Source organism: Dermacentor variabilis, chromosome 3, assembly GCF_050947875.1.
Source record: "Dermacentor variabilis isolate Ectoservices chromosome 3, ASM5094787v1, whole genome shotgun sequence".
Lineage (NCBI taxonomy): Eukaryota > Metazoa > Arthropoda > Arachnida > Ixodida > Ixodidae > Dermacentor > Dermacentor variabilis.
This window is the reverse complement of record NC_134570.1, coordinates 152,779,527-152,806,402: the sequence shown is the minus strand read 5'-3', so window position 1 is coordinate 152,806,402 and position 26,876 is coordinate 152,779,527. Positions and strand designations below refer to the sequence as shown.

Below are 26,876 nucleotides of genomic sequence, written 5' to 3'. Positions count from 1 at the left end.
GGGACACTTACCGGGCCAGTATTGGGCGCCATTCCTGAACAGGATTTCCACTCCCTTGAAACCCTCTTGAACAACGATGTCATGAACTCATCGCTTACTCTCGATTCGCAATAAGTTTATGGGCATCAATGAGAGTGACGACATTGAACAAGTCCAGAATTTTCTTGTTGCTTGTGTCGGCCAGCCATGTAGTTTCTACTGCCCTAACCTCTCCTCCCTTAATTCCGTCTCAAGGATGCCACTATCACGTTCTGCTGGCGCTCCACCTGTAATCGCCGAAGGGCAGCTTATATATGACCACAATGACTACCTTGCGATACGAACTACCAGAATAAACATCGACACTACTTCAATGCGCTTGTCAAATCCAGCCTTTTCCTCCTTTCCGCTGGCGTGGTTCGCATTAAAGGTCTTTGATGTCGCACCACTTTCTGCATGCTAGTTCAGCCAGTGCAGCACTTTCGTCTTCGATTTGACAATGCAGGGCACGCCGTCTGCACTGCGCTCTTTGATTTGACTTCGCGCAGGGTCAGTTCAACACGACTTTGCAGTTTTCTGGCACTCACGATTTAGGAGGTGCAGACGTCGTCCAAGCTTTTGACAGCAGTCGACATGGCGCAGCGCTAGTTAATTAGCGGTGTGTGGACGTCAGTATCTCCCGTTTTAGTTACCGCATTTGTTCTAACTTTCTGTTTGCGTAACGTCAAAAAAGCACTAAGAGAAGAAATTGATCGGAAACGAACAGAAAGATGGATTTAGCCAACTAGCCCAGTTCTGAAGACCAAAGCATATATTCTAGTTTGCATAAGCAGCTGATCGGCACTGGTCTTATGACTGAGTCCAAGGGGTGGAAGACTTCCGCAAGGTATTGAACGGATTGTCTTTCCCCGTAAATGTGCATAACAAAGTGTAGACGGTCCCGTGCGTAGTGTTTGTATACTTGTACACTTGTTTGTATACCTCTGCCGTCTTCTCCTGAACGCGTTCAGGCAGACGCAACTAGTCACCAACCTCCAGTGATATATCCACTGCCGTTCCATTCTTCCCACAGTCCCCTGCTATTCGAAAAGGCAGTCCTTTGCCAATCCAGACGCGCACTGGTAACTCGGTGTGGATCCGCCTAGTCTCTCCCGCCGCGAGAGGCTTTGCGTTAAGAAGGATACGTGCGAGGTACTGCACTGACGTCATTTGCTACTCGTACAAGAGCTCTGGACCGTCGGTCAGCGTTCGGCGCGACATGTCCCATCTGCCCTCGCCCAGCTCCCCTCGCAGACACCGCACATCTTGTGAAATTGTACACCCATGTAAGCCGCTCACCTGACTACCATCTGTGAATCTATGGCCATATATCCCTGTTGGACTTCGTTGAACACAACCAATTCTTCATGTAGATATAACTTGCATGAATCAAGCATGTTTTTGCTGTAAGGCAAACTTTTTTATAATAGAGGAACTATTGCGTGCACTCTTGCATTCTGTTCCTTCAGAAATGAATTTATTAACTGCTTACCACGAACCTTCACTGGCTTTTCAGTAGCTGTTGAGTTAAACGTGGTTTATGAACAGTGACGCACTCAACACGTAGTAATTGTAACTAATGCAGTTGCAAAACAATTTGAAAGTATCCAATTACAGCCGCGATTAGGTTAGAACGCTAATCAGTAGTCCAGTTAGGCTTGGCCTCCGAAAGCACTTTCGTTGGCTATAATTATGCATCTTGTATTGTAAAGTCTACCCATGAAAGATAGAAAAGAAAAAGAAATACGCGCCAACACGTTTTGTTAATCCCTACGTCGAATTTCTCGCTGCATTTCTCACTGTGGGACGTTCATGCTCGGCGAATTAAGCCTCTTGTGCCTACAGTAGACGCATAAATGAGAATGGAGAAAAACACGTCGCAGAGTCTGCGGTTGCAGTTTGGAGGACGACCGCATCGATATTTGTTGCCGTACTTTTGCGGGAACCGGTCGGATCCATGAGTACCTGTGTTTTCCATGAGCACACATAGCCTTGTGCGGAAAGTGATTGGTTACAAAGCGTACGCATAAGCTAAGCAAGAGCTAAAACGAAAATTGCTGTTCTAAATGTTTTCTAGCAGCCGAATCTGCTTGGATCGAAAGCTTGAAATGAACCCGACCTCATGAGAATTTAATGACAAATGCAGAGCGTCGGGCTCTGAGAAATATGTGCTCTGGGGATGCAAATGGGTGATGAGCGTCTCCACGTAGGCCGGCTTGAGGCGATGTGTAGAGACTGTTTCCTCACGTCCACGCTGCGCAGCGACAAGTCTTGGAGGAACAGCGCAGAACCGGAAAGAGTCCATCATAGGCCGGCATTATAGGCGCCCCTATGCCGTCTCGCCTTCGAAAAACATGTGCGGCAGACGCGAGGTCTGGGTCCTCGGATGTGTGTTGCCTGGCTGACATACGTCAAACGGGCTGTAGGTCGCAAAACTAGTCTCGGAGGCGTTGAAGATAGGGATGGTGTTGAAGTGGCGCCTTCTCTGTGGCAAACAGGTCGCCGGGATAACGCAAGAGGGAGCCGAAAACAAGTTCGACTGCAGAGCACCCATGGTCGCGACGGAGGACGACTCAAAGGCCAAACATTACCAACGGCAAGTGGTCGGTCCGTTGCTCACGGTCCCGCGGCGTGCAGTGAGCCCCCCTGGTATCCGGGCAGATGTGGGCGTTGAACTTTCGTAGGGCTCTCAGGGTGCTGTACCCACAGACCACGGGCAAGACGAGGTAGTCCCTGTAGCTAAACGAGGGGTGTTAGATCCGGACGCCTGGCTTGTTTGTCATCTCGCAGCAACCGAGCGGGCCAGCCCCCGTGGCTGCGGCCCGCGCTCGGCGCACCTTCTTCTTTATTTCCAACTGTCCTTCTTAACGTACTGAGTTAATGATTACGCTTACTATACCCTCGCGTGCCGTGCCTCATAATCAGATGGTGGTTCTCGAACGTAAATGTCCAGCAGTTTTTAAAAGTTAGCTATAACTACGAATCGTTCGCGTCTGTATATATTAGACGAGACTGAGAGAAAGAAAGGGCAGGAGGTTAGTAACGGTTCAAAACTAGGCAATAAACGTTAACTGGCGCTTCTTTGATGTAACTGGTTAAGCGCAGGCGATAGCGACCACGAAAAAATAACATTAAAATATCAGGAGTCTTTAATGGACACCTTATTAAAAGAGCACGTGTACTGTGCTTTGGGCGGACGATTAAGACCTCAAGGTAGTTGAAATTATTCGGGAGGGTCTCACTAAGATGTCACCCATAGGCCGTGGGTGGCCTTGGTAGCGCAAGCTCCGTAAGTTGACCATAAACCAATAAGTTTGCAAAGGCGCATAGAGATTCATGCGGTATTTCGGATAACTACAGAAAAAAAAACATATTTGTAGCTACACGACCTTACATGGGTTTACTGAGACAGATGTTTAAGACAGTAGTATAACGTGGGCTGCAATTGATAGGACACAAAGAGAACAGTCGTTTGCCTGTGCAGTCGAGCCCCGTTACAACAGAGTCCCATCCGGGGCGAAAATGCCTTCTTACATCCGCCATTCGCTATAAGGATATTTGTTACAGGGTGATAGAACAGAGACACATTTTGAGTATGCTTATGCTGATATCCCGATATTCCACTATATCTATACGTTAGTTATATTAACAACAGACGGTACCAAGGTTGGCCGTGCACCCGCGTACCTTTGTTGCGGGCGTAGAAGAGCAGTGGTCCGGCGAACGGCGTGACGTCGATGTCGATCTTGCGTTTGACGCTAGCGCTGACGCCACCGGGATACAAGTGCTCGGCCAGGTTCTCTCCGACGCCTGGCAGGTCGGCGATCACCGGAATCTACGAATATACCACGGCAGTTGTGGCATTTACAACGACACATCAGGCAGCACAAGCTGGGAAATGAAGCAGCGGGTATAGTTGGCAAAAGTGGGCCAGAAAAGCATCGGGTACACGCATTCATATATTTCTTGCTTTACTGTCGGAGTATTTTCGCGCACCTTTTAGGTCTCACGTTTTATCTGCCCGAGCGGTGTTTAGCAGCGTTGTAAAAGCTACGAGATCAATTGGGTGGGCTGCGAGAGCTGGTACTGGTCAGCAGCGTTTCTTGGAATATGTTTTCGAGCTATTTCCAAAGCCTGCACTGGAACGGTGTGCTTACTCGACAGGATCCTCTTTGATAGCAATGAAAGCCATGGGAGTGCCACCTAACACATCGCAAGATTTAAAAGAAACTGAACCCATCTGAGCCAATGAAACCGCCTTTGTGATGTTAGCAACTTTCAAAGGAAGGCTCCCGCGCTCCTTACCTTCTGAATTACCTGATCAGTCAGGATCAAGAACTAACAGTTTAATTACTGGCTTTATGGCCACTATGTCAATATGAGGTTTGTGTGGCATCTCTTGCGAAGCGTTACCGTATGCGTACCTCCTCCTTTGTGTGCTGTGAAGAAAGGCTGCAAATTCTTCAAATCCGGCGGCGCGACCCGACCTCCCTGCACGCCACGCGGCTGCTTTCTTTTAAATAAATATATTAATTCAAAAAAGTTACGCAGAAAGTATATAACGCGCGGGAAACAACTCGAAATGGCGTTTTCTAATGTGCTCTACAAACTGTATTGACATTGCCGTCGTAAGGTAATAATTGAAAACTGCGTCAAGTAATCACTACCCGTTGCTAAACAGAACACAGACAAAAAGCACTGTAGGCTTAGTTAGGAGGCTACTAACAATGTACGGGTGCTTTCAAGCATCAAGAAAGCACTCCTTTTTTAAAGCAAACTTGCTCAGTGTTGGCGAGAGCCCCCTGGGTATAGGCTAGCAAAATGTGTCTCCCGGCCACGAAGCAGGAGTTCTTGCAACTTAAAGGCTTCCTTGATGAAGAGCTATTCACCACCCATTTTCGCCGCTCGTACAACCTCCTTTTATTCATTTCTACCCTTGGGTTTTAATCTCCCGTATTCCGCGCTAAATACCAATGTTTTCTGGACATCTGTGCTAATCTATTTTATTTGAAGTTTAGTGGCATTACACTGTATCAGAGAAGTATGCTTAACCCTTCTCCAGACTGGCATGTATACCAAGGCAGAAACACCTACGCTTTGTCAAACTAACCTGGAATATTTCGTCCTCACGCACCTGAGCCTAGTCTCAAATTGTACGGCACTTTACTTGGAGTTGCTCAGAGAGATTTCCTTTCGAAGTTTTTTTTTTAATATTTACTGTAGAGCTCCATGTACCCTCTGCATCTTTCATTTTGTCGTAATTGGGCCCGATGCGCGATGTCTTGTGGAGAAAGGTTAGGTTAGCGTCACATGGACCATACGTAAAACGACAGATTTACAAATGGGATAGTTTAGAAGAACTTCTTGCTGGGCTAGTTGGTGCATTGCTATGAGGAACCAAGTTGCGCATTCAAAAACGACAACCACAGGAAAAGGCGACGGAGACGGAAATTCGGGTGCGCTCTTTCTGTCTCCGTCACCTTTTCCTGCGGGTCTCTTTTCTGAATGCGCAAGTTGGTCTTCATCACAGATGAGAATTTGAAATGCTATAGCAGAATAGCCACACGAAAGTAAATGGCGTAGCTAACGGTCAATTAGCCAATTGATTACTTTTGTTCCAGAGAAGCGAATTTTTTTCCACAGTTGGCAAGTGAAATAATTTCTACGTTCCCTTCGAAGAGGCATTGAAGCGACGAATACGTTACCCCGAACTCCTGCAGCTGTTCCTTGGGTCCGATGCCTGACAGCAGGAGCAGGTGCGGCGACTCGATGACACCCGCCGACAGGATGACCTCGCGGGTGGCAAATGCGGTGCGGATGCGGCCATTCTTCACGAACTCCACGCCCACGGCTCGCGTGCCTTCGAAGAGCACCTAGGAGCAGGAATACGCACACGCATTGTCTTTGGTGCTGATTACAAGATTTTATTTGGTTCCCATTCATTACACCTTGCGGCAACCCCTACGAAATCTTAAATATGATATTTTACTGGCTGCTCAACGCGCCCTATCCCCGTTCTTTCTCAACTAAGCAAGAAACGAAAAATCGACTCGCCATCCCGACGTGGCTCGAGGAGTTGCATGACGAGCCGCAGTGCCCGCCGGCAATCCCGACGTCTCGCCCACCGCGAGAGCGATGCGGGAGTGGACGAGGGGGGATCGCTGTCAAGTGGTCATGCGATCCCTCAGAGATACAGAGACATCACGCAACACTACAGATTGAACAGATGTAAATACCCACCGCTGCATGCCAAACTACACAAGAAACAGGCGGTTGCCTGGAGGCAATTGCAGACACGCCCATATCCGAACAAGGCGATCCTTCGCCTCTGCTACCCCGACATTTATTCGTCCGACGATTGTAAAGCCTGCGGAGTCAGACTGACGCTGCAGCACATGCTGTGCGAATGCAGCGGTAGCGAGTACCAGGAGTCCCCGACGAACGCGGTAGACATGGCAGTCTCGAACCGAGGCGCGCGTTGGGAGGCGGCCCTGATAGGCCGCGACCTCGCTGATCAACTGTGGGTCGTCCGGCACGCCGAGGAAGCCTCCCGTGTCCAAGGACTCGAGGCCGTCGCCTAGGCTTGGGTGCGTATGGCCTCACCCCGCCCAAGTCGCCGGACATTTAGAACAAAGTTTTTACTCACTCGCTATCCCGACTCTGCGAAAGTGGATGGCCAGAGAAGCTGTTAGAAAACCACTCAAATGGCGTCGATGGGGATATGAAATGTTTTTTGTGCTGCCTAGTCCTAGCACGACACCGTTGTCGAGCATTACGATTTTGCACTCTTCGATCCTCATCGTATTAACGCTGCTCTTCGGAAGTATTAACTTGGCGTGGTCTACCCATAGCGGTCTTGCAATGAACCGAATGAGTTGCCAGGCAGGTCTCCCTTTTATGTGTTAAGTTTGGTGACGGAACTCACTGATTCGTATGCTGCTGTTGCACCTTTCCCACTGGAGCAGCTTGCTTAACCGTAATTTTTACCGGGAAACACACGCGGGGAGAAGGAACGTGTCTCACATTGTTCACAGGCGCTTTATCATTCATCATGCGGTTTCCATGATTGTTTTGTGCTTTTCTTTATTGAAATTAATACTGAGCTGTGTGTTGTACCCTGTGCGCCTGATTCCAAAGGAGATATGAACTTTTTTCGGTTAAATTTTTTTTTTGCTGGTGGACACCAAAAATCGCCACGAACTAAAGGCTAACAGCTTCGCTGTAAAATAATTGTTGTCATATATGAATAAATTAAAAAAAATTACGTGAAAAATATTTGAAATATCATCTTTCATGAATAGGAACGAACGCAAGCTGATGGAAACACGCAGTGTCATACCTCAGTTAAAAACTATTCTTATAAAATTTCTTCCGAACGCAGATGACTGTTTGCACTTATGATGACCGCACCGGCATACTCAGTGACCGTAAACGCAGACGTACGATCGCATGCATAGCGCTTCAAGTGCCGATGTGACCAAGCATGTCGTTTTGCTCAGGCATAGATAAATTTGATGCCGTATTTTTTTTTACAGTGACGATATATTTCTTGTGTGAGGCAAAATCAGGACTTTTCCTGAGGGCAAAGCTTGAAGCACCGTCAAATCTTTTTATCCGCTGCTCACGGGATCTGTCACTGTGTGAATGCGGAATCGTTATTTGTAAGTTTCTTTTTCACAGTTCTAGAATGTTAACAAAATATAAATTATTCATCACATGACGTGAAATATTTTTTTTTACCCAAGGACTTTTCATCTAAATGAGAGCTCGTGCATTGAAAAAGAGAGAGAAGTGATGTTTTTTAATGAACTTGGCGGAGGGGGGGGGGAGTCGAAAAAGAAAAAAGAAATAAGCAAATGGCTGCTGACTCCATCGTAACGGTCTAAAATTGATGTTGAGGCCAGCATAGAGGAGAGGTAGCGGTAAGAGAGAGGGGGGGGGGGGGAGAAAACAGAATCAGAACCAAGAAGGGGCGAAGATGTAAACGCGCAAAAAATATTGCACCCAGATTGCACTGTACAGTACTCGAAGGATCCGCGTACCTTGGTTCTACGCTTGTCCAAAATAATGACCTCTTACCCCCGGACTGTTTTTGCCCGTGACAGCCGGGAGGGGCTTCCACGCCTAAAACATCGTTGGAGCACTCACGCGTCACGTCGGCGCAGTCGTAGATATATACATGGCCTTCTAACACCGACCACGAGGTCGCGGGGTCGATTCTCACCCGCGGCGTCTGCATTTAGATGGAGGCGAAATGCAGAAACGCTGCTCGTGTGTCTGAATTCGGGTGCACGTTAAAGAACTCCGGGTCTCGTGGAAGTAATGTCCGCCTCACCGAATAATCCGGCTCCAGGATTACAATTAGGCTATCGACAACAGGCGCATTATTTTTTCTTTTTAAATTCCGGAAAAATACCAGTATATCACGCACCCTGTTGGCCGTCGAGTGCAGGGAGATGTGCAAGTTCTTCCTTCCTGCGGGACCGGAGACGGGCTTCAGGAATGCGCTGGCTGTGCTCCAGCGGGAACCGTTGCGCATGGTCGTCTGGAAGGTCGAGAACCCTGCGCAAATACAGATACGTGATTTATTGTGCGACGATGGTCATCGGTCGATACCGCCTTGGAGACCACTACAGCACGCAAGCGGACAAGGATGTAAGCGCTTACTTTCAACGCCACCATACTGAAAGAGGCAGTAAGTGTGCAAGCGTTCTTTTTTTTTCTTAATTTTAAGGGTATTTTCAATTGCCTGTGGAACATAACACGTTTATATTCCTTGCGATTGAGGGTTTAGCACCAAAAGGTTCCAACACGTGTGGCCTCACCTATCATCTGGCCGCGGCCGGCGTTGTAGTCAACGATGTCGTAGCCCAGTTCCTTGCCAGCCTCCAAGAACGTCCTGGCCAGTGGTGTGTTTGACGCGGGCATGGACACGGTCAGCTCGCCGCCCACGCCGTACATGCCTGAAGCAAGTCGCAACGGGAGGCACATGGAATAACCACGAAAATATGGGCGCTTCCCAAAAAACCGTCGGATTGCGCGTGTACGTTTAGCGACCAGGGTTTATAGCTTGACACATTACTTCGACAACAACTCGAATCATTTCCGATGCGCACACCATGGGCGAAGGGTGATGCAACGTTACGGTGTACTAAAACAATCACTGCCGGTACTTTACTACGAATGGCTCGTCTGCAATGGTCAGTGCGTTTTCATCGTGGTGGGATGGCCGTAACTGTAGATCTTCGAGAGAGACAATTGCACTGCAGTGCTCTACTTCTCGACTGTTCCCACATGTAACATTCGTCATAAGAAAATTGACGCGGCCCTAACCATGCACCATGAGCTGCTACCACCTAAAGGGAAGTGGCGCCCTCTATGCTCTCCGTTTGGCGACACTGGGTAGGTTCTAGGAAATACGGGACGCCCCGGGCCCTCTGAATCGCACGGAGTCAAGACACTCGACGAAGGGACGGTACCGGACGAAGCCAGGCGTATGTCGGTCTGGTCCTCGAAGCGTTTGAAGAAGGGCAGCACGCTCTCCCAGTCCCATCCGGTGGCGCCGTGCACACGGCTCCAGCGGTCGTAGTCCTCGGGGTGTCCACGCACGTACAGCATGAAGTTCACGGCCGAGCAGCCGCCCAGAACCTTGCCACGCGGCCACGGACTGCGCTGTGTAACGTTCGGCATGGGCGGAGCAAGGAGGTGAGCGAGTAACGGTGGACGGCTCTACGTGTGCATTGAAACTGACTGCCAATTCAACGACGACTTCTTGTCCAAGGTGCAGAAAAACGAATTCGACAATGATGCAATAGAATCAATAAAAAAACCATGCAGTACAATATCGAGCAGTATAAGTATTATAAAAGTGGGTAAAATTGAAAAAAACGTAGTAGCAGCAGTAGCAGTAGCTAGTAGCTACGTTGTAGTATTACTAAGGAGTACTAGTAGTACGATTGAAAAAAAGTAGTACTACGAAAAAAGAAGTTACAGCATTTCTATAAAAGATGCGTGGTTAAATATAAGTAAATCACAGCGCATCATTCAGAGGGCACGACAGAAGAAACGAGACGAACAGGGCGCTGCGGTTGTCCCTCGTCTATAATGCGCTATTTACCTATATCTTTGCAAGAATAACTATCCTGAATTTCTATTATGGTCAAGATAAATGGTAGCAGCGTGTTTCTACCATTACACTTGGACAATCGCATTTTAATGGCGTTCCTTATATTTAAATAATTGTTCCTTCGGCTTTTTGAAAACTTTATGTAATTTCCTGTTTTTAGTGGCTTGTGTTTATTTATTTATTTAATTATTTATTTATTGCACATACCTTACAGGCCCCTTGACAGGGCATTGAGTAAGGGGGTAATAAAAAGTACAAAGTAACTTGTCAGTGTACAAACGTACGGCTCAAATTTGCAATTTAACACAAAGAAGAGGAGTCGATGATAATGTGGTATGACGGCAAATACAAGGTTGGGCGGGAAAAAGGATAACACGAAGAGGAAAAAAATATATTGGCTGGCATTATACATATGGCAAAACTGCACACAGGAACTATAAAGTATACCGATTACAATGACAACAGTAATAAGAAAAAAAAAACTACAACCAAAGATAGACTGTCAAATATGCGGAATCTAAGCGCATGAACAGTTGGCAGGGTTTAAAAGACGCACAATGGTAGGGCATAATAAAAACGCAGGAACTAATGGCGTGCACAGTAAAAACATTTATTAATATAAGAAATGCAGTCGGGCACATAGTGGGATACTGAAAAAACAAACACGTGCAGTCGTACAAAAAATGACGGATGTCCTTGGTCTTAAAGCTGTCAAAATAACAAATAAATAAATACATGGGTGGTATACAGAACATGGCACCGGAAGTAAAACAAAATTGAAAAAACTAGTGGCAAGTTTTTATTGCGAAAAGAAAGAGTGCAGGTGTTGACGGAACTGATCGTGGTCTGGTTCGGATGTGATTTTGTCTGGAAAACCATTCCACAAACGTATGGTGCGAGGAAGAGCAGATGAGTTGAATGTGTGAGTTGACCCATGTAACCGCGTGAAACTTAAGTGATTATGCAATCGACGTGATGTGATAGAAGAAGCATCAAGGTGAATCGGGAATGGTCTGTTGCTGTATGTGTATTTGTGAAAAAGGCACAAAAGGGCAATGTCGCGACGAGCATTAAGGGGTTCAAGTGAAAGATAGAGCTTAATTTGCGTTATGCTGTTATGGCTGTCATAATTGCGTAAAATGAAACGGGCGGCCCTATTCTGAACCGCTTCAAGCATGTTAATTAAATAAATTAATTTTGGTAGGGGGACCAGATAGATGCGGCGAATTCAAGCTGTGGGCGAACGAAGGTCTGATAAGCTAGATGACGAACGTGAGTGGGACAGCTATGTAAATTTCGACGTAAATATCCTAAAGCTATTGAAGCTTTTGCGCATATGGTGGTAATATGGTGAGACCAGGAGAGGATGGGTGTGAAATGAATACCAAGGTACTTATAAGATGATGCCTGCGGCAGTTGGCAATTGTTAATGGTGTAGGAGTAGTTGGAAATGTTTTGCTTGCGTGTGAAGGAGATTATTTTGCATTTTCTCTATTCAGCGACATAAGCAATTTTTTACACCAGTTGTTAATGCGATAAAGGTCGTTTTGCAGCGTTAAGTGGTCATGGGCACCGGTTATTGGACGATAAATGATGCAATCGTCAGCGAAGATTCGCGTGCAGGAAGAAATGTTTTCTGGCAAGTCGTTTATGTAGATTAAAAACAATAGGGGGCCGAGTACGCACCCCTGTGGTAAGCCCGAGGTTACGTGAGAAAGGGAGGATTGGAAATTGCTAATAACCGTGAACTGCTGGCGGAGTGAAAGGAAGTTACAGAACCAAGATAAGGTTAGCGAGTCTAATCGAAGGGCAGATAATTTAGAAATCAAACGGCAATGGGCGACGTGATCAAAGGCTTTTGAGAAATCAAGAAAAATGCAGTCAGTCGGGAGGTTATTGTTCATCTTGCAATGTAGTTCTGTGCTTAATTCTTACACGTTCTGTACTTGCTTTGTTTTCTTACCTTGCACATAATTTCTACTGTTACTTATGGAGCTCTTTCAAGTGCAAGATATGTACCATGGAAGCATTTAAGTGGCGTGAATTGCACTTAATTATACAGTTCTTCAATGTGTGCTGATCCTCATCGAGAGACATTGGGTAGCATTGCTCGCATGAAGCGCCGCCAGTTCTCACGTTGCATTTTTCCATTACAGTATACTGTGGAACTGCCGCGGCCACAGTGACGTACTCTGTAAATAAAGAGACCTGATTACAAACTTTTCTACTCCATTTCTGCAGTCAGCCCTCCGCGATTGGTCAAAAACTTCTTTTGGACCACCCCCACTTCACCTGTCTGTCACGCGACGTCACGAAAACCGCGATAGCTCTCCATCTGATATGATGTGAACACACTGATTATGCATGATTTCACTGAACAAAAGAAGAATAGTTATTTCTGATTCGACACCTTTTCGCCATAAGACCTCGGCTATTGGTCCAAAGTTTTCAGGTGGCACCACACTTCACCTACCTATTACGCAACGTCACAAAAGCGCAAAATTCACCGCGTCAAAGCGACGTGTACGCTTTAAGAATGCTTTAATTTGATGAACAAAACTGAATTTTCTTCTGAATAGCCACAGGCTGCCCCGTTCCAAAAGGGATAAAAGATGGCTGCCGCCGATCGCTCAGGCACTCGCTACTCGTACCTGCCGGAGAGCATGGGTTTATTTGCGTGTAATAAAACTTTTTGCGTGGCTGTGTGACGTTTTCGAGCACTTTCAGCACGTTTACGAACTCGTTCTGCCAACTCCTACTCCTCTTTTCTGAGGATCCGGTTTAGCATCATTCTTAACCTTCCGTTGCATGGCGCCGTGATTGTCGTCCAGCCAGCGCAATCTAAGTAAGGGAAAGCGCACGAATCGCCGACGCTGACACCACCCTCTTCATCTGGTTATCGATTTTCAGTGCAGTGGCTCGGCCCCATCGAATCTCTTTCCACCTGAGCGTGCTCCTCGCCTCTTGTCAGCCAATTAGATAAGACAAGCCGTTCAGTGTAGGCAATGATGTTCGTTTTTGAAGCGAACAAAAGTTACCTCCTATGAACGAGGAGACCCTCTTGTTTTTCAGACAACCCTGCGGGTCACCGTCAGATGCTTTCGTCGGCGGTTACGCAAATTTGACGTCAGGAGATTGAAATAAAAGCATATTGGAATAGTTTAACGTTATAGGGCCCCTGCACATTGTACGGCACACCATGTGTCGTGTTTCAATGAACCATCCTCTAAACTGATAAAGCTACGCTCACATGGACAGACATTAGGGATGTGTTCAGCAAAATTTCATTTTTGCTTGTAATGCCTGCCAGCAGTAATGAACTTGCACACGTGTTTTGATGAAATAATTCAATTATTCTTACGAGAGGAAAAAAGATTACGCGACCTGACTGGTTGCTCTAAATCACGGTTAGTTTACCCTGCAATTACGAGAACTAACTAAACCGTACGTAAATAATCATCCTACCACCAAATTATTTCACTGGATTCTGCGCGGCCTCAGAATACATAAATTCATGTACCTGTGACACGTGTGTTGAAAGTACTTTGCAATGCGTACCTAAAGCGGACGCACTTCTTTTTTTCTTCACCGCAGTACGGTAATTAAACGCACGTGCGTTACTGCGATATCAAAATACACATGTCGAATTTACCGACATTCAGTCACTAACAACGCTGAACCATAGCTTGAAGATCGTACTTTAACTTAAGGCAAAGTGTTTTCTCACAGACACACACAAATAAAAGAAGCCCTCTCTTTGAAAACGAATTGTATTCAGCGCAAGTTTGATGCGGGCGTTCTGTGAAGTGTTCACACATTACTGCTTGTTCAGAAATGACTACTCTTAAAGTTGAGATACAGTACACAGTTCTAAGGGTCATGGTGCGCTGGCTATTTGCACATAATCTGCTACCTCGAATACTTTTCCCCTTCTTTTTTTCCATTGCATCCATAATAAGACAACGGGGCAAACAAAAATAAAATCATTCTTCCGCACCTGTCTGCAGCTCGTGACCGGCAAAATTATTACCCCCCCCCCCCCCCCCCTTCCAAGCATTGGTTAGTGCCCGCCGGAACATCTGCCCTCAAAACGATTTCGCTGTTTCTATTTCTCAAAACGATTTCGCAAAAAGAAAAAAAAAGAATGAAATAAACTTTAGCATGCTAAAGCAAGCTCCATAATAGGAGGCATTTATCAGGCTAACCGTAGACTGTAAACGTTAGCCTGAAGCCCACAAGGATTTCTAAATGGAACCTTTAGTGTATGCGAGAGTCTTCACAGAGGTCAGGCAATCCTGTAGAAGTTTCTACAAAGGCGGGTGTAAGTTTGGAGCTGGCTCTCGATCAACTGCCAGCCGCACGCAGGATCCCTACTTAGTTCAATTCCAACTTGGGTATCTAACTGCAGCCTTTAGAACGCTGCCCATCTTTATGAAGCTAAACGTTATCTGCACCACTTTTATGCTGTTCGTTCAAAATTCTCGCTCAACACGTCTTCTCGTCTGCTTGGGTCGACTATTCGAAGACCAGCCGCAAGCACCCGCTCCACGCGCAAGTGGAGTGTGTTCACTTGGCAACAACGCATGGTAAACCAGGGCAGGGCAGGTTTTTCGCTGGAAGTGCGCCTAAATGGACGCTAAAGTGAAAAAAAGGAAAGAAGAAGATTGCGCTGGTGTTCGTAAATTGCCTTTCTGGAATACCAGATGAAGTCACTCTTACAGTAGAGCGAGTCCCAGCTAGCCAGAAAACGCTTGAAAATGAGTGACAGCTGGTGATGCAACCTCAATGTTCCCGCACCAGCTTGCATGACGTTACCACACGGAGTCTGGCCTTCGCTCGAACCTCTATCGGTAAAGACGGGCAACGTTGCATTCTAAAACAGCGAAAGCCTTGGCAAGTTTCAGTTGCTATTACTTAGCCACGACAGCCAGAATGCCTTTGAAATCTTTAATACTTAGTTGTACGTCACACTGTTGTACTGGCAAGAATTTCAAAGAAGTTTAAAAAGAGGCAGAAGTATTATTTCATCTTAAAAATAAAATGAAACTTGTGATGAAAAAATTGAGTTTTGAAGGAATATTTTATCATTTCACAGCGATCTAGTGTTTCTCTCGCTCTCTTTTAAAAATTAGGCTTGTGTAAGGAAATGTTGACGCCTCGTGGAACAGACCCATAACCATGCAAAAAACCCTCATGAACCAGAATGGTTGCTTGCTGGGCTAGTTGGTTCATCACAACTTATATAACAGCGCTAAAAGATAAGGATCGAAGACGACGATTCCGACTCAGCAACGTTTTCCTGAGTGTAGTTCACAAGTCGTGGTGTATAAGCCACAAGGTGTCAATCCAAGTTCACGAGCTAGAACACAAGGGTCGTTTTAGCAGCCACGACGTTGATTTTCATTCCTAGAAGACATGTTTTGTTCTTCTTTTCTTTTCTTATTAAAAACTAGATGACTGGGGAAGTTCTCGCCGCCGTACTGATGAAGCACGTCGCTGTTGAACTATATAGACTTGAGGTCAGAGGCCACAAAAAAAAAAAAGAAAAAGAGAAACTGGCACACAACTGAGCCACGAAAATGCTGCGTACCTGGTCGGTGAGCGCGAGGCATGCGTTTCTCTGGGGCTCCGTCCAGTAGGCCCAGTCCTTGGGCCCCTGAAGCTGCAGCGTGGCCATCAGCGGCACAGCGCTCAGGGTGTCTTCCACTCCTCCGGCCTCGAGCAGGAGCACGCGAAGGGAGGGCTTCGCCGACAGGCGGTTTGCCAAGAGGGCGCCCGCCGACCCGCCGCCAACTGCACGGAGGAACGTCGGCAAATTGGGTGCCGTCAAACGCAGTGTTAGGACGCACTGCTAAGCATTTCAATGGGCCTTTATATACACAGCGCTGGGCAACATGTCAACGAGGTGTGGCAAAAAGAGACAGGCTTTGAACGTGGCCTACACAACTCGCGGTCATGGCCCACAACACAGTGAGTGGGCAAAAAACGACAAAAAAAAATAAATAAAGAGATCTGATACACTGCGTGCTGTGTGAAATGATCAGACATACTATGTACTAGGTACAGATATACATGGATAAATACTGTTCCATCGAACGTTACGCAGGGGGTCGTGAGAAAATTGCATGTCAAATTCGGAAGGAAATAAAGCTGTTTAAATCATTCAGGGGATAAGGATACACCGAAAATACCGAGAGTCCGGAGAAAGCGGAAATGTCAACAGTAAATAGATATGAAATACACTTTTAAATACGTGCTCTTACCCCTTCTTAAGCTTATAGGGCAGCAAACTACACGTTTCTCTTCCGGTTAACCTCGGCGTGTTCTCTATTTATTTATTTCTCTCTTTCTCTCTTAAAACACAGTAACTTTCAATGAGGCGCAGATTTTCCACACTGGTGTGTATAAGTGTCACTTTTTGTCGTAAGTTACGACAGAGCAGCGCGGGCTTCGTTGCTTCCCGTTAGGACTTACGTTAACAAAGCCGTTAAAAATTTCGCAGAAGTGATAGACGCTTCATTCAGCGCCAACCGTCAAATTACACATGCGATATAGAGGGGCTGGAGGAGGCTAGGCAGTGACTGTAACAGGATGTACTGGCAAAAATTATCGTACGTTATAAATTGTTCGTGAGACTATATGTAAACTACTCGTAATGTTGGACATACTAGCGACGGCGGCCAGACAATGGCACATAGCTCTTACGAGCAAAACCTTTAGCGGATTCGGCCCTTGGCGTACACAAAGGCACGCACGACATTGTGATCAGCAGTCTCGATGATGAAATAAGGACAGCTTCTCTACTTTTATCCGCCCCAGCATAAAGGAACATAGTCTCCTGTTACGGCAGCCATGTGAAACGCACTAATGGCGTGCTTTTGCCGTCACAGCATGAGTCAGTGCTGTTCGCTCGCCTTCGCAATGCGTGAAATGGGATTCCTCCACTACAGGATAGCTATAGTTACCGAACGCAGCACTTTTCGGCCACAAGTAAAGAGCTGCGACCGCATACGGGAAAATGACAGTACTCTCCTCGCTATCGTTTCTGTCATTTAGGCTTTGTTTTAATAGCTTATAATGAAAGCCATGTTTACGTACATCTTATTATAAATATCCCGTATTACTGGTTTCTTAATCTGATTTGTGTGCAGAATTTATTTTGTGCGCCCTTTTGTCTTGTTTCGTGCCCCGATTTTTTTTTTATTCTTATGCCGTATCTAATTTCTTAATGGATGCGGTGGTCCTTGATGCTTGCGCTGATTTCGTTTCGTCTTCATACTGACATAGATACACTTAGGTAGCGCCCGTGTGCTACCATTGTCCGAAATCAGTTCTAATTTATCCAGGATTACTTCCCTGATTCACCAGGATATATATATATATATATATATATATATATATATATATATATATATATATATATATATATACAGAGAGATAGAGAGAGAGAAGCCTTTATTAGAATGTAGACATTTTTGCAAGCGTGTATACAACCGCATACATACTACCTTGTATGGGGAGGGTGAAGAGGATTAAATTATCGCGGAGTAGAGTGGAAAGAAAAGTAAAAAAAAAATATATGAAATGCGCGAGTGAACCTGATATTCACATTTACAGGTTATTTATTGGTGAATTAAGGCTTTTCTATAACATATGGGGCAGACACTTGGACACTGACAAAGAAGCTTGAGAACAAGTTAACGACCGCGCAAAGAGCGATGGAACGAAGAATGCTAGGGATAACTTTAAGATACGGAAAGAGAGCGGTTTGAATCAGAGAGCAAACGGATGTAGTCGATATTCTAATTGACATTAAGAGAAAAAAAATGCCGTTGGGCAGGTTATGTAATGCGCAGATTAGATAACCGTTAGACCATTAGGGTGACGGAATGGGTACCAAAAGAAGGGAAGCGCAGTAGAGGACGGCAGAAGACTAGGTGGTGCGACGAAATGAGGAAATTTGCGGGTGTTAGTTAAAATCGGTTGGCGCAGGACAGGGGTAATTGGAGATCGCAAGGAGAGGTCTTCGCCCTGCAGTGGGCATAAAATAGGCTGATGATGATGATAATAATAATTATGTTATAATAAAGTGAATTTTTAAAGCTTTCCAAGAAGACAAATTTCTGACAGGTATTGGAACAATTATTCCAAAACCCGCCCCTGTTTTGAAGGACCGGACACTGAAATTGAGGTGCCAGGTAAAAGTAGCGGACCGGGACAAGTCATGTCCATTTGGCGCTCAAACGGATGCTCCTCGTGATGGTACGCAGATCATTCAAGTAATACACGCTCCACTGTCTCTAAGCTGCCAAAGTTATCATAGTGGGGATTACTGGTACGTCCTATGCGATGCAGATAATTGTTCGTGAATGGTACGTTCAGTAGAAGCCGATGACACAATGTCTCTGAGTGAGGAGGAAGTGGTCCTGGAACTCTAGATCTAACACTAGAGTCAGTTGGTCTCAGAAAGTTATTTTAGCGAAGCGGCAGATTCGAGACGATATCTTTTTTCTTCATAGGCACATTTTTTTGCCACGTTCGAAGAGTCGGCTTTCGTAAAATTCAAATTAAAGCCGTTTTGGGCAGCTTCATCCACTTTTTGCCTCCCCCAAAATGCCGGCATGTCCACGTAATTTGCCGGTATGAATCAGCTGAGTCAGCTCAGAATTCTCATAACTGCCGTGCAGGGGCAGGATTCACTGAGCGAACTTACGAACAAATTTAGGCGTAAGACGGTCTTGCGAAAAAAGCGTATTCACAAAGCTTAAACTGTTCGTAAGATGAGCAAGCTTGCCATGCCCGCCGCTGCAAGGACGAGCGCTGCCGTCGAAAAAATGCGTACGTGTAGCGCCGGTGCGAACGTCAGTACTTGCGCCATATAGTAAGCGTAAGTTGATTCACAATACCCAAACAGCCGTCGCAGATGACGACTTAAGAAGAAACTTCTACGACAGGGGTGCAGCATTCTTACGAACATAATTAATTACGTTAACGACGCTCGAGCAGACCCGAAAGCAAATAAGGAGTCTACTCTCTCTCTCTTTTTTTTTGCTTTTTGGTGTCTCGTATATGTACACCTGACCGGGGCAGTTGGAGAAGTGTGAGAAAGGCCTTTGCCCTGCAGTGGGCGTAGCCAGGCTGCATGCTGCGGCTGCTGATGGTGACATGTGTACAAAATCTGTGGTTCGGAGAATCGGCACAGTAATTATGCTGTCGTCGGCAACGACGTGCTTCCTAGCAGACAAGCACACTTCACTTGCAAAGCTGGCATCGCATAAATTGTTGTCGCGTCTCATTCGTGAACAGTACCGCCTGCATAACCGTGAATATAGACTGATAATACTTTTCAATTAGTTGATGTAAAACCAATTGTGTCGCTGTTATAGTCAAAACCTTACTATTTTCTTTCAAGGTCTTCGACTGACAATTCTATATTCGGTACCTGTGGAAGCCAAATGGAAAGTAGAAGAGGCCTAATTGCCAAAAAGTTGTTTGTGAAGCTCCTGTAATTATTGTAATCTGTAAACATGGCACCTATCAGTGCACCCGGACGGTTTTCAATCAACGAGAAAAGCGGCTCAGAAAAATGCCAAGTCGGAGATACAAAGTTTCCGGCACGTTTCTATATGCTGGGAATTACAGTAAATTGTGTCTCTCGTGTTTCTGCTATTGTTTCAGCCAGGCGACTGGACGTATAGCTTGCGGTACTCCTAGGCACACACGTCAGCTCCGAGCCTGTAACAGCTGTATACGATGAAGTGAGGTCGCAGACAAGTTGTGCACACATATGTGGAGTGCGCGATTCTATGGCGAAAAAAGGAGCTGAATGAACGCGTCCTAAAGAATGCAGTCGTCTGTCACCATTTAGTACCCGCCATTCTGCGGAGAGCATTTATGATGCAAACAATTCGGTCCTCAAGGGCGGTGAAATGGTGAGTCCGTCGCAGCTGGTGGCTTAAAATCACACTTAGGAAACGGTATTTACGGAACAACTCATCAACGTTAAGTTCCCTGGCCATTTCCATGACTTCATGCGGAGTCCAGGGAGCAGTGTTGCGCGCACGCGCATGCGTCTGCCTACACCAAGTGCCGAAGCTCGGCGAGCCTGTCAGCGAGATAAGGTGCTGCCGCGCATGGTTCTTATCGTGAGGAGGGTTGTGTTTCCCTCTCCCTTTGCGAAAGCGAGACTGGTAAAAAGATCAGCGCAGCCACGCCGTGGTTTTTTATCAACCGGCAGCAGCTATGCCGGAATAAAGTAACGTCGTTCGTCGTTCGGCGTCGTGTTCCTGTCTCGGCTCGGAGCCCTGCTCGGCCAAAACGTAACAGCAGGCACTGGGCTGTACTTCCTAAGTGGCTACATATTAAGGCAGAAGCCTTTAATTGCTCATTGTCAAGGTCATCTGCCGTTAGCAGAAACTGTCAGAGCTTTCCGGCCTCCTGATGGACTCGCGTGCGTGACGTCACTGTCGTCAAGTGCGGGTGTAGGGGTGGTTCGGCGCCGCGCGGGATGACTCATCACATCGGCACGCGTGGCGGCCGTGTGTTCGATGGTGCGCCCTGACGTCACTGTCGTCAGGCGCTTGAGGTGGCCTCCCGATTGGGCGTTGTGTAGCCTGACATCACTGTCGCGAGCCGCGCGTGGCGACCGTCTGCTTGGGTGTGGTGTGGCGGCGGCAGTGGCGGCAGTTTACTATCGTGGGGGAAGGATGCCTTGTCTCGCCAAACCAGTCTCTCCGAACACGCGACGTGTGGCAGCCGCTGAACTCAAGCGGCGCTCAAGAGACGCTGAGCGTATACGTCGCATGCACCAGGGCGGCGAGGCGCGTCCGACACCAGTCCAGGGACGCGGCGGGCCAACGCAAGAGATGCAATGCGTTTGATGCGACTCGCTGCATCTCCGGGTACCAAGGCAAATGAAGCTCGGGAGCGCCGTGACCGCCATCTTCCCGTGGCAAGCCGAGTATGTACAAGTCAATCGAGCGAAGTGGATGAGGAGGATGACCAAATATATACCGACACCACCATGGAAGACGCGTCTCCTCCTGATCCACAAACGGCGCTGCAGCAGTTCCAGGGGGCCACAAACTACTTTTAACAGACATTTCGTCCAGAACGACGTTGCAGGAATTTAATAAACAAACAAACATTCACATAACAGTGTACGAGTTGTGTGCCTCCGTGGTGTTTCCAACGCAACAAATCGCCATTCGCAATGGCGTCACGCTTCCGCCGTTTTGCACTTTACTCTCGACAAAGTGTCTTCTGTTTATATAGCACCTCTTCCTCTCCTCAATCACGCACGCTCTCTCTATGGTGGGGTCTTGCTCCCAACGCGTGATCGATTAGAGTGGTGAAGCATGGTCCAACTTCACTTGGTCGGAGCTGCCACCTTCTAGAGCCCAACCAGCATGTGCTGCATGCTGCAGCAATGTGACGTTGATGGGGGTCCTTTGGAGGGCCTTGCATGATGGTGTTCATGGTCTCAGAGCTAACCGTTTCATTAGACCTGGCCACTACTCGGGTAATTTCTCCGCGCGGGGCTTGCTATCGCAGCGGCGGTCTTCTGAGTGTGGCGCAACCGGTGCCAGACAATGGCCGCAGAAAAACGTTGGCGCGCTCAATTTTCGCTTTCGGGCCAGCTGTAGCTTGATTTTTTTCAACTGCACCACATTTAAAAAAATTACCCATGGCAGATAGCGCAACTCTCATAGACGTGGTCATTACTTGAAGCAGAAATCAAAATGGTTAATCGAATAATTAATCTAATTACATTAATTGTATTTTTAATTACACACATTCCAACCAATATTTAAATATACGAATTCTAGCTAGTGAGTCGGCACAGCAAGCCGACTTGGAACAACTTCTGAGGATGGCACCGGTTTCGAGATGTGTGCTCCGTCAAACTTGCGATAAAGATGCACTGCTGCTCCACTTACCTTTTCAGCAAACGCTGCTTGATGCATTGAAGAACAAAAGTAACTGGAATGCCAAAATATCTAGTTGCACACTTCAAAAATTATTACGTGGAAAGTGGTGTAGCCCTGATAATTCCTCGCAAGTGGATGCGCCATGCGAACTCACTTGCTATATAACTCGTACACTGACATAAGCGCAACAAAATTATTAATGGGAAAGCTTATTAGTGTAACTACGTTAGTTCTCGAATTAAGCATTTTCATTTCTCGTAGAGGTAACGGCCGCCTCATCGTGTAAATTTAGCTCAAGGTTTAGAATTGCGCTACGTGCCACAGGCAATATTTAAAAAGATGGTGCGGCTAAAAATAAAAGAAACGAACACCTGGTATACTTCGGACTATACACCGGCTTTCGTACAGCTACTGTTCCTTGGAAAGTAGTTTTTTTTTCCTGGCCCTGGTTATGCCGTATCCTATCGGCAGCTCATGGGCATGCATGGCTTGTTCTTCGACCAGCCTGGCCTCTCGGAGCCAAGCCATCAAAAACAAGTTTACTTAATTGTATCTGTGCGAAACAGTGTCCACGGCACTCACGATTTCCGTGGTCTGTACACACAACAATATGCGCGTGATTTCTTGATCCCCCTCCCCTCCACCCCTGTTATGAAATCAGTGCATTAATATGTAGCTTGCCTCTGGCAGATACACAATTCACCGCCATGTATGTACGTGGTACGATTCTTTTGTTTGTCTGAGTTCGTGTTCTCTGCTTGACCAAGCAGCACCATATACTTTTCTTTTCTTACTTTTCTTGTGAACATGAGCCACGTGTACAGAATGTCTCACAAGAATACGTTCGTAATCGCTAAATATAGAGGACTATAGGAAAGGTGGGCCAATTCAGCGAGTTTTCTCGATGTTGCTTTTCGCCCAAACAGACCTACTTTTAAATATGACTCGAGGTAGTAATTGGGCAAGCGATTATGAAAATTCGACTGCATAACCGTTTCATTGAATATGGCAGACGATTAATTGTTATGCAAACCTCGATGCTCGTTATCCGAGAAATTCCTAAGCTGGCCAGTCGCGCAAGCGCGAAGCGAACGACAATCGCGGCTTCATTAGGACAGTCGCGTCATGCTTGTCGGGTGGTGAGGCGCAAACAGCACACCACTGTCGGGCGTCTGCCGAGGGCGTGGCATTTATGCTCTGCGGCAATTCGGTTTCAGTTTGCGGTGACATTTGCTAGATCTAATTACGTTGTAGAAAGTAGCAGCGCGAGTTCTTGTTTTGCGTTCTGGGGTTTTACGTGCCAGAACCATGATTATGATTATGAGGCACGCCATAGGGGGAGAGGGGACTCCGTGTGAATTTCGACGACCTGGGGTTATTTAACGGGCACGTAAAGCTGAGCACACGGGAATTTTTTTGCATCTCGTTCCCGTGGCAACGCAGCCGCCGTGGTTGGGATCGCACCCGCGACGTCGAGCTCAGAAGCGCACCGCCATAGGAACTTCGCTACCCCGGCGAATTCCTTAAAGCTCCCAGCCAACACAGAAAATAATGACTCCGACAGCGTGCGAGCAAAAAAAAAAAAGAAGAAAAGTGAAATGCTGACAGCGCTCATGACTATATCAACGGCGCAGTCATCTTCAAGAAGATATAACAGTGATGAAAAGGAGGGTATCGAGGAGCTTTATGTCGAAATAGTTCCGATGACTCCGCCTATTATCATATTCATGTTCTTAGGATTGCTCGGCTTACTATCCACTTATTTTGCAATTCTTGAAGCGGTTATGAACTCTTTCGGTGACTGCCTTCAAGCCTGGCGCAGGATCCATCGTCTGACTTTTTCTGCTAAAGTTAATTCTTTTAATTTCACGATTACTTGTCTTTTCACAACTTAGAGTAATCATTTTATCCTACTCCTATGTGGGCAGCTCTAGAGGATGAATTGCTGATTAGCAGTGAGGACACTTCCTTTGACTGTAGTCTTAAAAACTGTGTCTCTATTAAACTATGCTCATGTTTATCTAACCGCGTACATTTTACGTCAATTTTTGTTCCAGTAGAGCTAAAAATTGTAATACGCGCTTTCACTGCAGTAATCCGTTCGACATAGGAATTACTACGTGTATTGTAATGTGTCGTTTTATCATTCGTGTTTGCTGGTTAATTTTTGTCATGTTCCTAAATGTCCCCATGTCATATTTTCGAGCACTATAAGTCAGAAGGAGCATCAGAAATAATATGGTGTCAACTAACGCGTGACTGACGGAAATGGACATATCTGGGAGAGGTCTTCGTTCAGCAGTGAGAGCAACATAGGCTGACCATGATGAACAACAAGTTATTCTGTGTATTTGATCATGCACCTCTGGTCGAATCAATTTTCCTTACTGCCTGGTTCGATAAAAAAAAATGCTTTATAGTGGAAAGGAATTTCTATTTATTGCCTTAGTTATATTTTTTTTTTGGGGGGGGGGGGGGAGCTAGGCTTTGGCACTGAAGCTCGATGCTATGGATGCTGGGTGCCGTGAATATTGAATATTGGCCTTCGAAGTAACATAACAGAGCAGCGCTTAATCACTGCAGTAATGCATCCTTCGGAAACTCTACCTGAGGAGTTCTTTTCTTTTTTTCAAAATGAGTCAAATCCACCTAAGCAGAACTTGTGAAAAAAAATATATTTGTTCTCGAACGGACATTAAATGCTATAAAAGCAATTATACGATACCTTTTAGATGTCAGCTAGAGCAATTTAGCAGCGACAAGTAATGAAAAATTGTGCAGCATATTTACCAGTATTAGCCTGCAAAGTTGCCATTTGACTCTTTTTAATTTGAAACACTCGATTTCATGCGGTTTTGGTCAGAAAACATTGTTGGAAACGACTTTCAGAACTGTCTGATGTTGTTTTAGTAGAAAATCTATCGGAACGTTGGCAATTAGGGGCGCTAGCCATGCCTCATGAACACTGAGAACAGTATTTGGAGACAGAAAATTTGTCTGCTTGGAAGCATAGGGAGCCTTATTTATAATGTCTCATAGGATCTTTTTCCTTGAGCAGCATTGAAGGCTATAACATAACCCGGAACTCAACTTGCAAAGAGATTGCCGTAGTGCCTCGATCACATTGTGCGGCAAGCGTTCTTCTATAGGGCGAGTGGATTTGACTCACTTTGATCCGTACACCAAAAGAATCTGGCTCATTTTCGATTTCAAACAGGCTCTGCGCGCCTGTGTTGCTCGCGTTATTTGAACCAATTAGTTCTGATAGGTTTTTTTAGGGAAAGCTGATTACATGCGCTTCCTACTGGAGCATAATTTGAACTAGTTTCGTTTTCTAGATTCGACTCTTTTAGATAAAAAAAGCTCTTCATATATTATGTTCATATGGCGAAAAAGAACACCAAACTTGGCGTACAAGAGATAATTCAACTTCATTACAAATGTATCGCTCGTGTATATTTTACTAGCGTACTTGTATAACACATCCACCAACCCCTTACGTAATTAGTGCTCTTAAAGGTAAAAAAAAGTGAAGACGGAAAGTTAAGAAAGCTTTAGTGGGTAAAATCAAGGGCAAGCTTCCCATTCTGGAATATCGCGTCCTAACCCTAAGCGTGGGTACGCCAGTGTGGCGTCACAGATTTCCAAACAATTTACCGCATTTATAATAAGCTAGCAAAATTTACGAGGTTGAGTCCTTGGTTCCTTCAACATGAAATGTAGGGGGCTCCGTTCTTGCGGACAAACAGGTAACTAGACGCATGCGGAACGCTGTCACAAACCATGACGTCACACGGCACTCTAACGCGGATACGTCAGGGCGACATCGGTCCTTGGCCCTTGACGTCTTTTCTGTCCTACGAAGCCCCCCCTTCGCGGTAAGAGGGAGCCCTCTGCGATTGCAGAAGTGCCATAACTGCTTAATTCATACAACTGAACATTACTATTTTGCGTGGATATAAAACTCTGCTTAGGCGACAGTTGGTTCGGTAACCAATGGTATAATTCCAGTTACGAAAGGTTGCACGTGTGCCGCATGGTTGGATTGGCAAAGGCGTCGTCGGTCCCGCACTGACGTTTTGCACAGCGATGATCATAGACTGTGCGTCAAATGAGCAGAAATGCACTCTGTTAGCTTTGAGCTACTTTTTCTGCGTAAAAATAAAACGGTGCCGACACGGAAAAACACCTCGAAATAGGTGACATTACACAGGCGGCTGCGACGGCGCTTCTACAGATGAAATAAGCAAAGACGAATGAAAAAAAGAAATCGAAGGTTAGCTTATGGTTTCCTTCTTGATTAAGCTGCTTCCCACCATTAGGAAACTTAGATGCAGTCGTGATATAACCACATTCTGCACCGCTCTAAAGTGACTTAGTGTTAGGCTGCTTTGAAAGTGGAACTCACGCACACGTGCCCGATACATGCGGGTTGTCGCCCGTGCAACCCCCGCTTGGCCAAGAAGAGAGGACTCACCGATGATGAAGTCGTACGTCTCTGATAGTTCGTGGAAGTCGTAGTAGTCTTCTTGCGCTGGCAGCTTGGAGAAAATCACTGCCATCATCTGCGTCATGGCCAGGGCTTGCGCCTTGGTGAACATCTTCGCTGTGGATCGGCTCCACTGGCTAGGCGCACAGCGGCTAAGCGTATACTTGCACTTCGCGTCCGAATGGTACTCGCGAGGATTGAGGCTGCTCCTTATAAAGCGGCCCTAATTTCCCCGGCTGAATAACTTTCGCTCTCACGCGGAGTCAGTGATAGTACCGCTTTTGACGCGCTTTGTTAAAATCAAAGAAGAGGA

The 26,876-nt window shown here is 46.2% G+C and overlaps 1 protein-coding gene across 1 annotated transcript in view; it reads right to left on the bottom strand.

Annotated features, from left to right (window-relative positions):
• The window catches only part of LOC142574813 (putative GMC-type oxidoreductase Mb1310), a 36,902-nt gene extending 10,227 nt beyond the window's left edge, over positions 1 to 26,675 (bottom strand). Inside the window, exons 1-7 of the mRNA XM_075683822.1 lie at positions 26,552 to 26,675; positions 15,735 to 15,937; positions 9,498 to 9,690; positions 8,844 to 8,981; positions 8,450 to 8,580; positions 5,724 to 5,891; positions 3,706 to 3,853 (exon numbers count right to left, since the gene is read on the bottom strand). Coding sequence (XP_075539937.1) covers positions 3,706 to 3,853; positions 5,724 to 5,891; positions 8,450 to 8,580; positions 8,844 to 8,981; positions 9,498 to 9,690; positions 15,735 to 15,937; positions 26,552 to 26,675 — 1,105 coding nt within the window. The remainder of the gene's footprint in view (positions 1 to 3,705; positions 3,854 to 5,723; positions 5,892 to 8,449; positions 8,581 to 8,843; positions 8,982 to 9,497; positions 9,691 to 15,734; positions 15,938 to 26,551) is intronic.
• Positions 26,676 to 26,876: the final 201 nt, after the last annotated feature.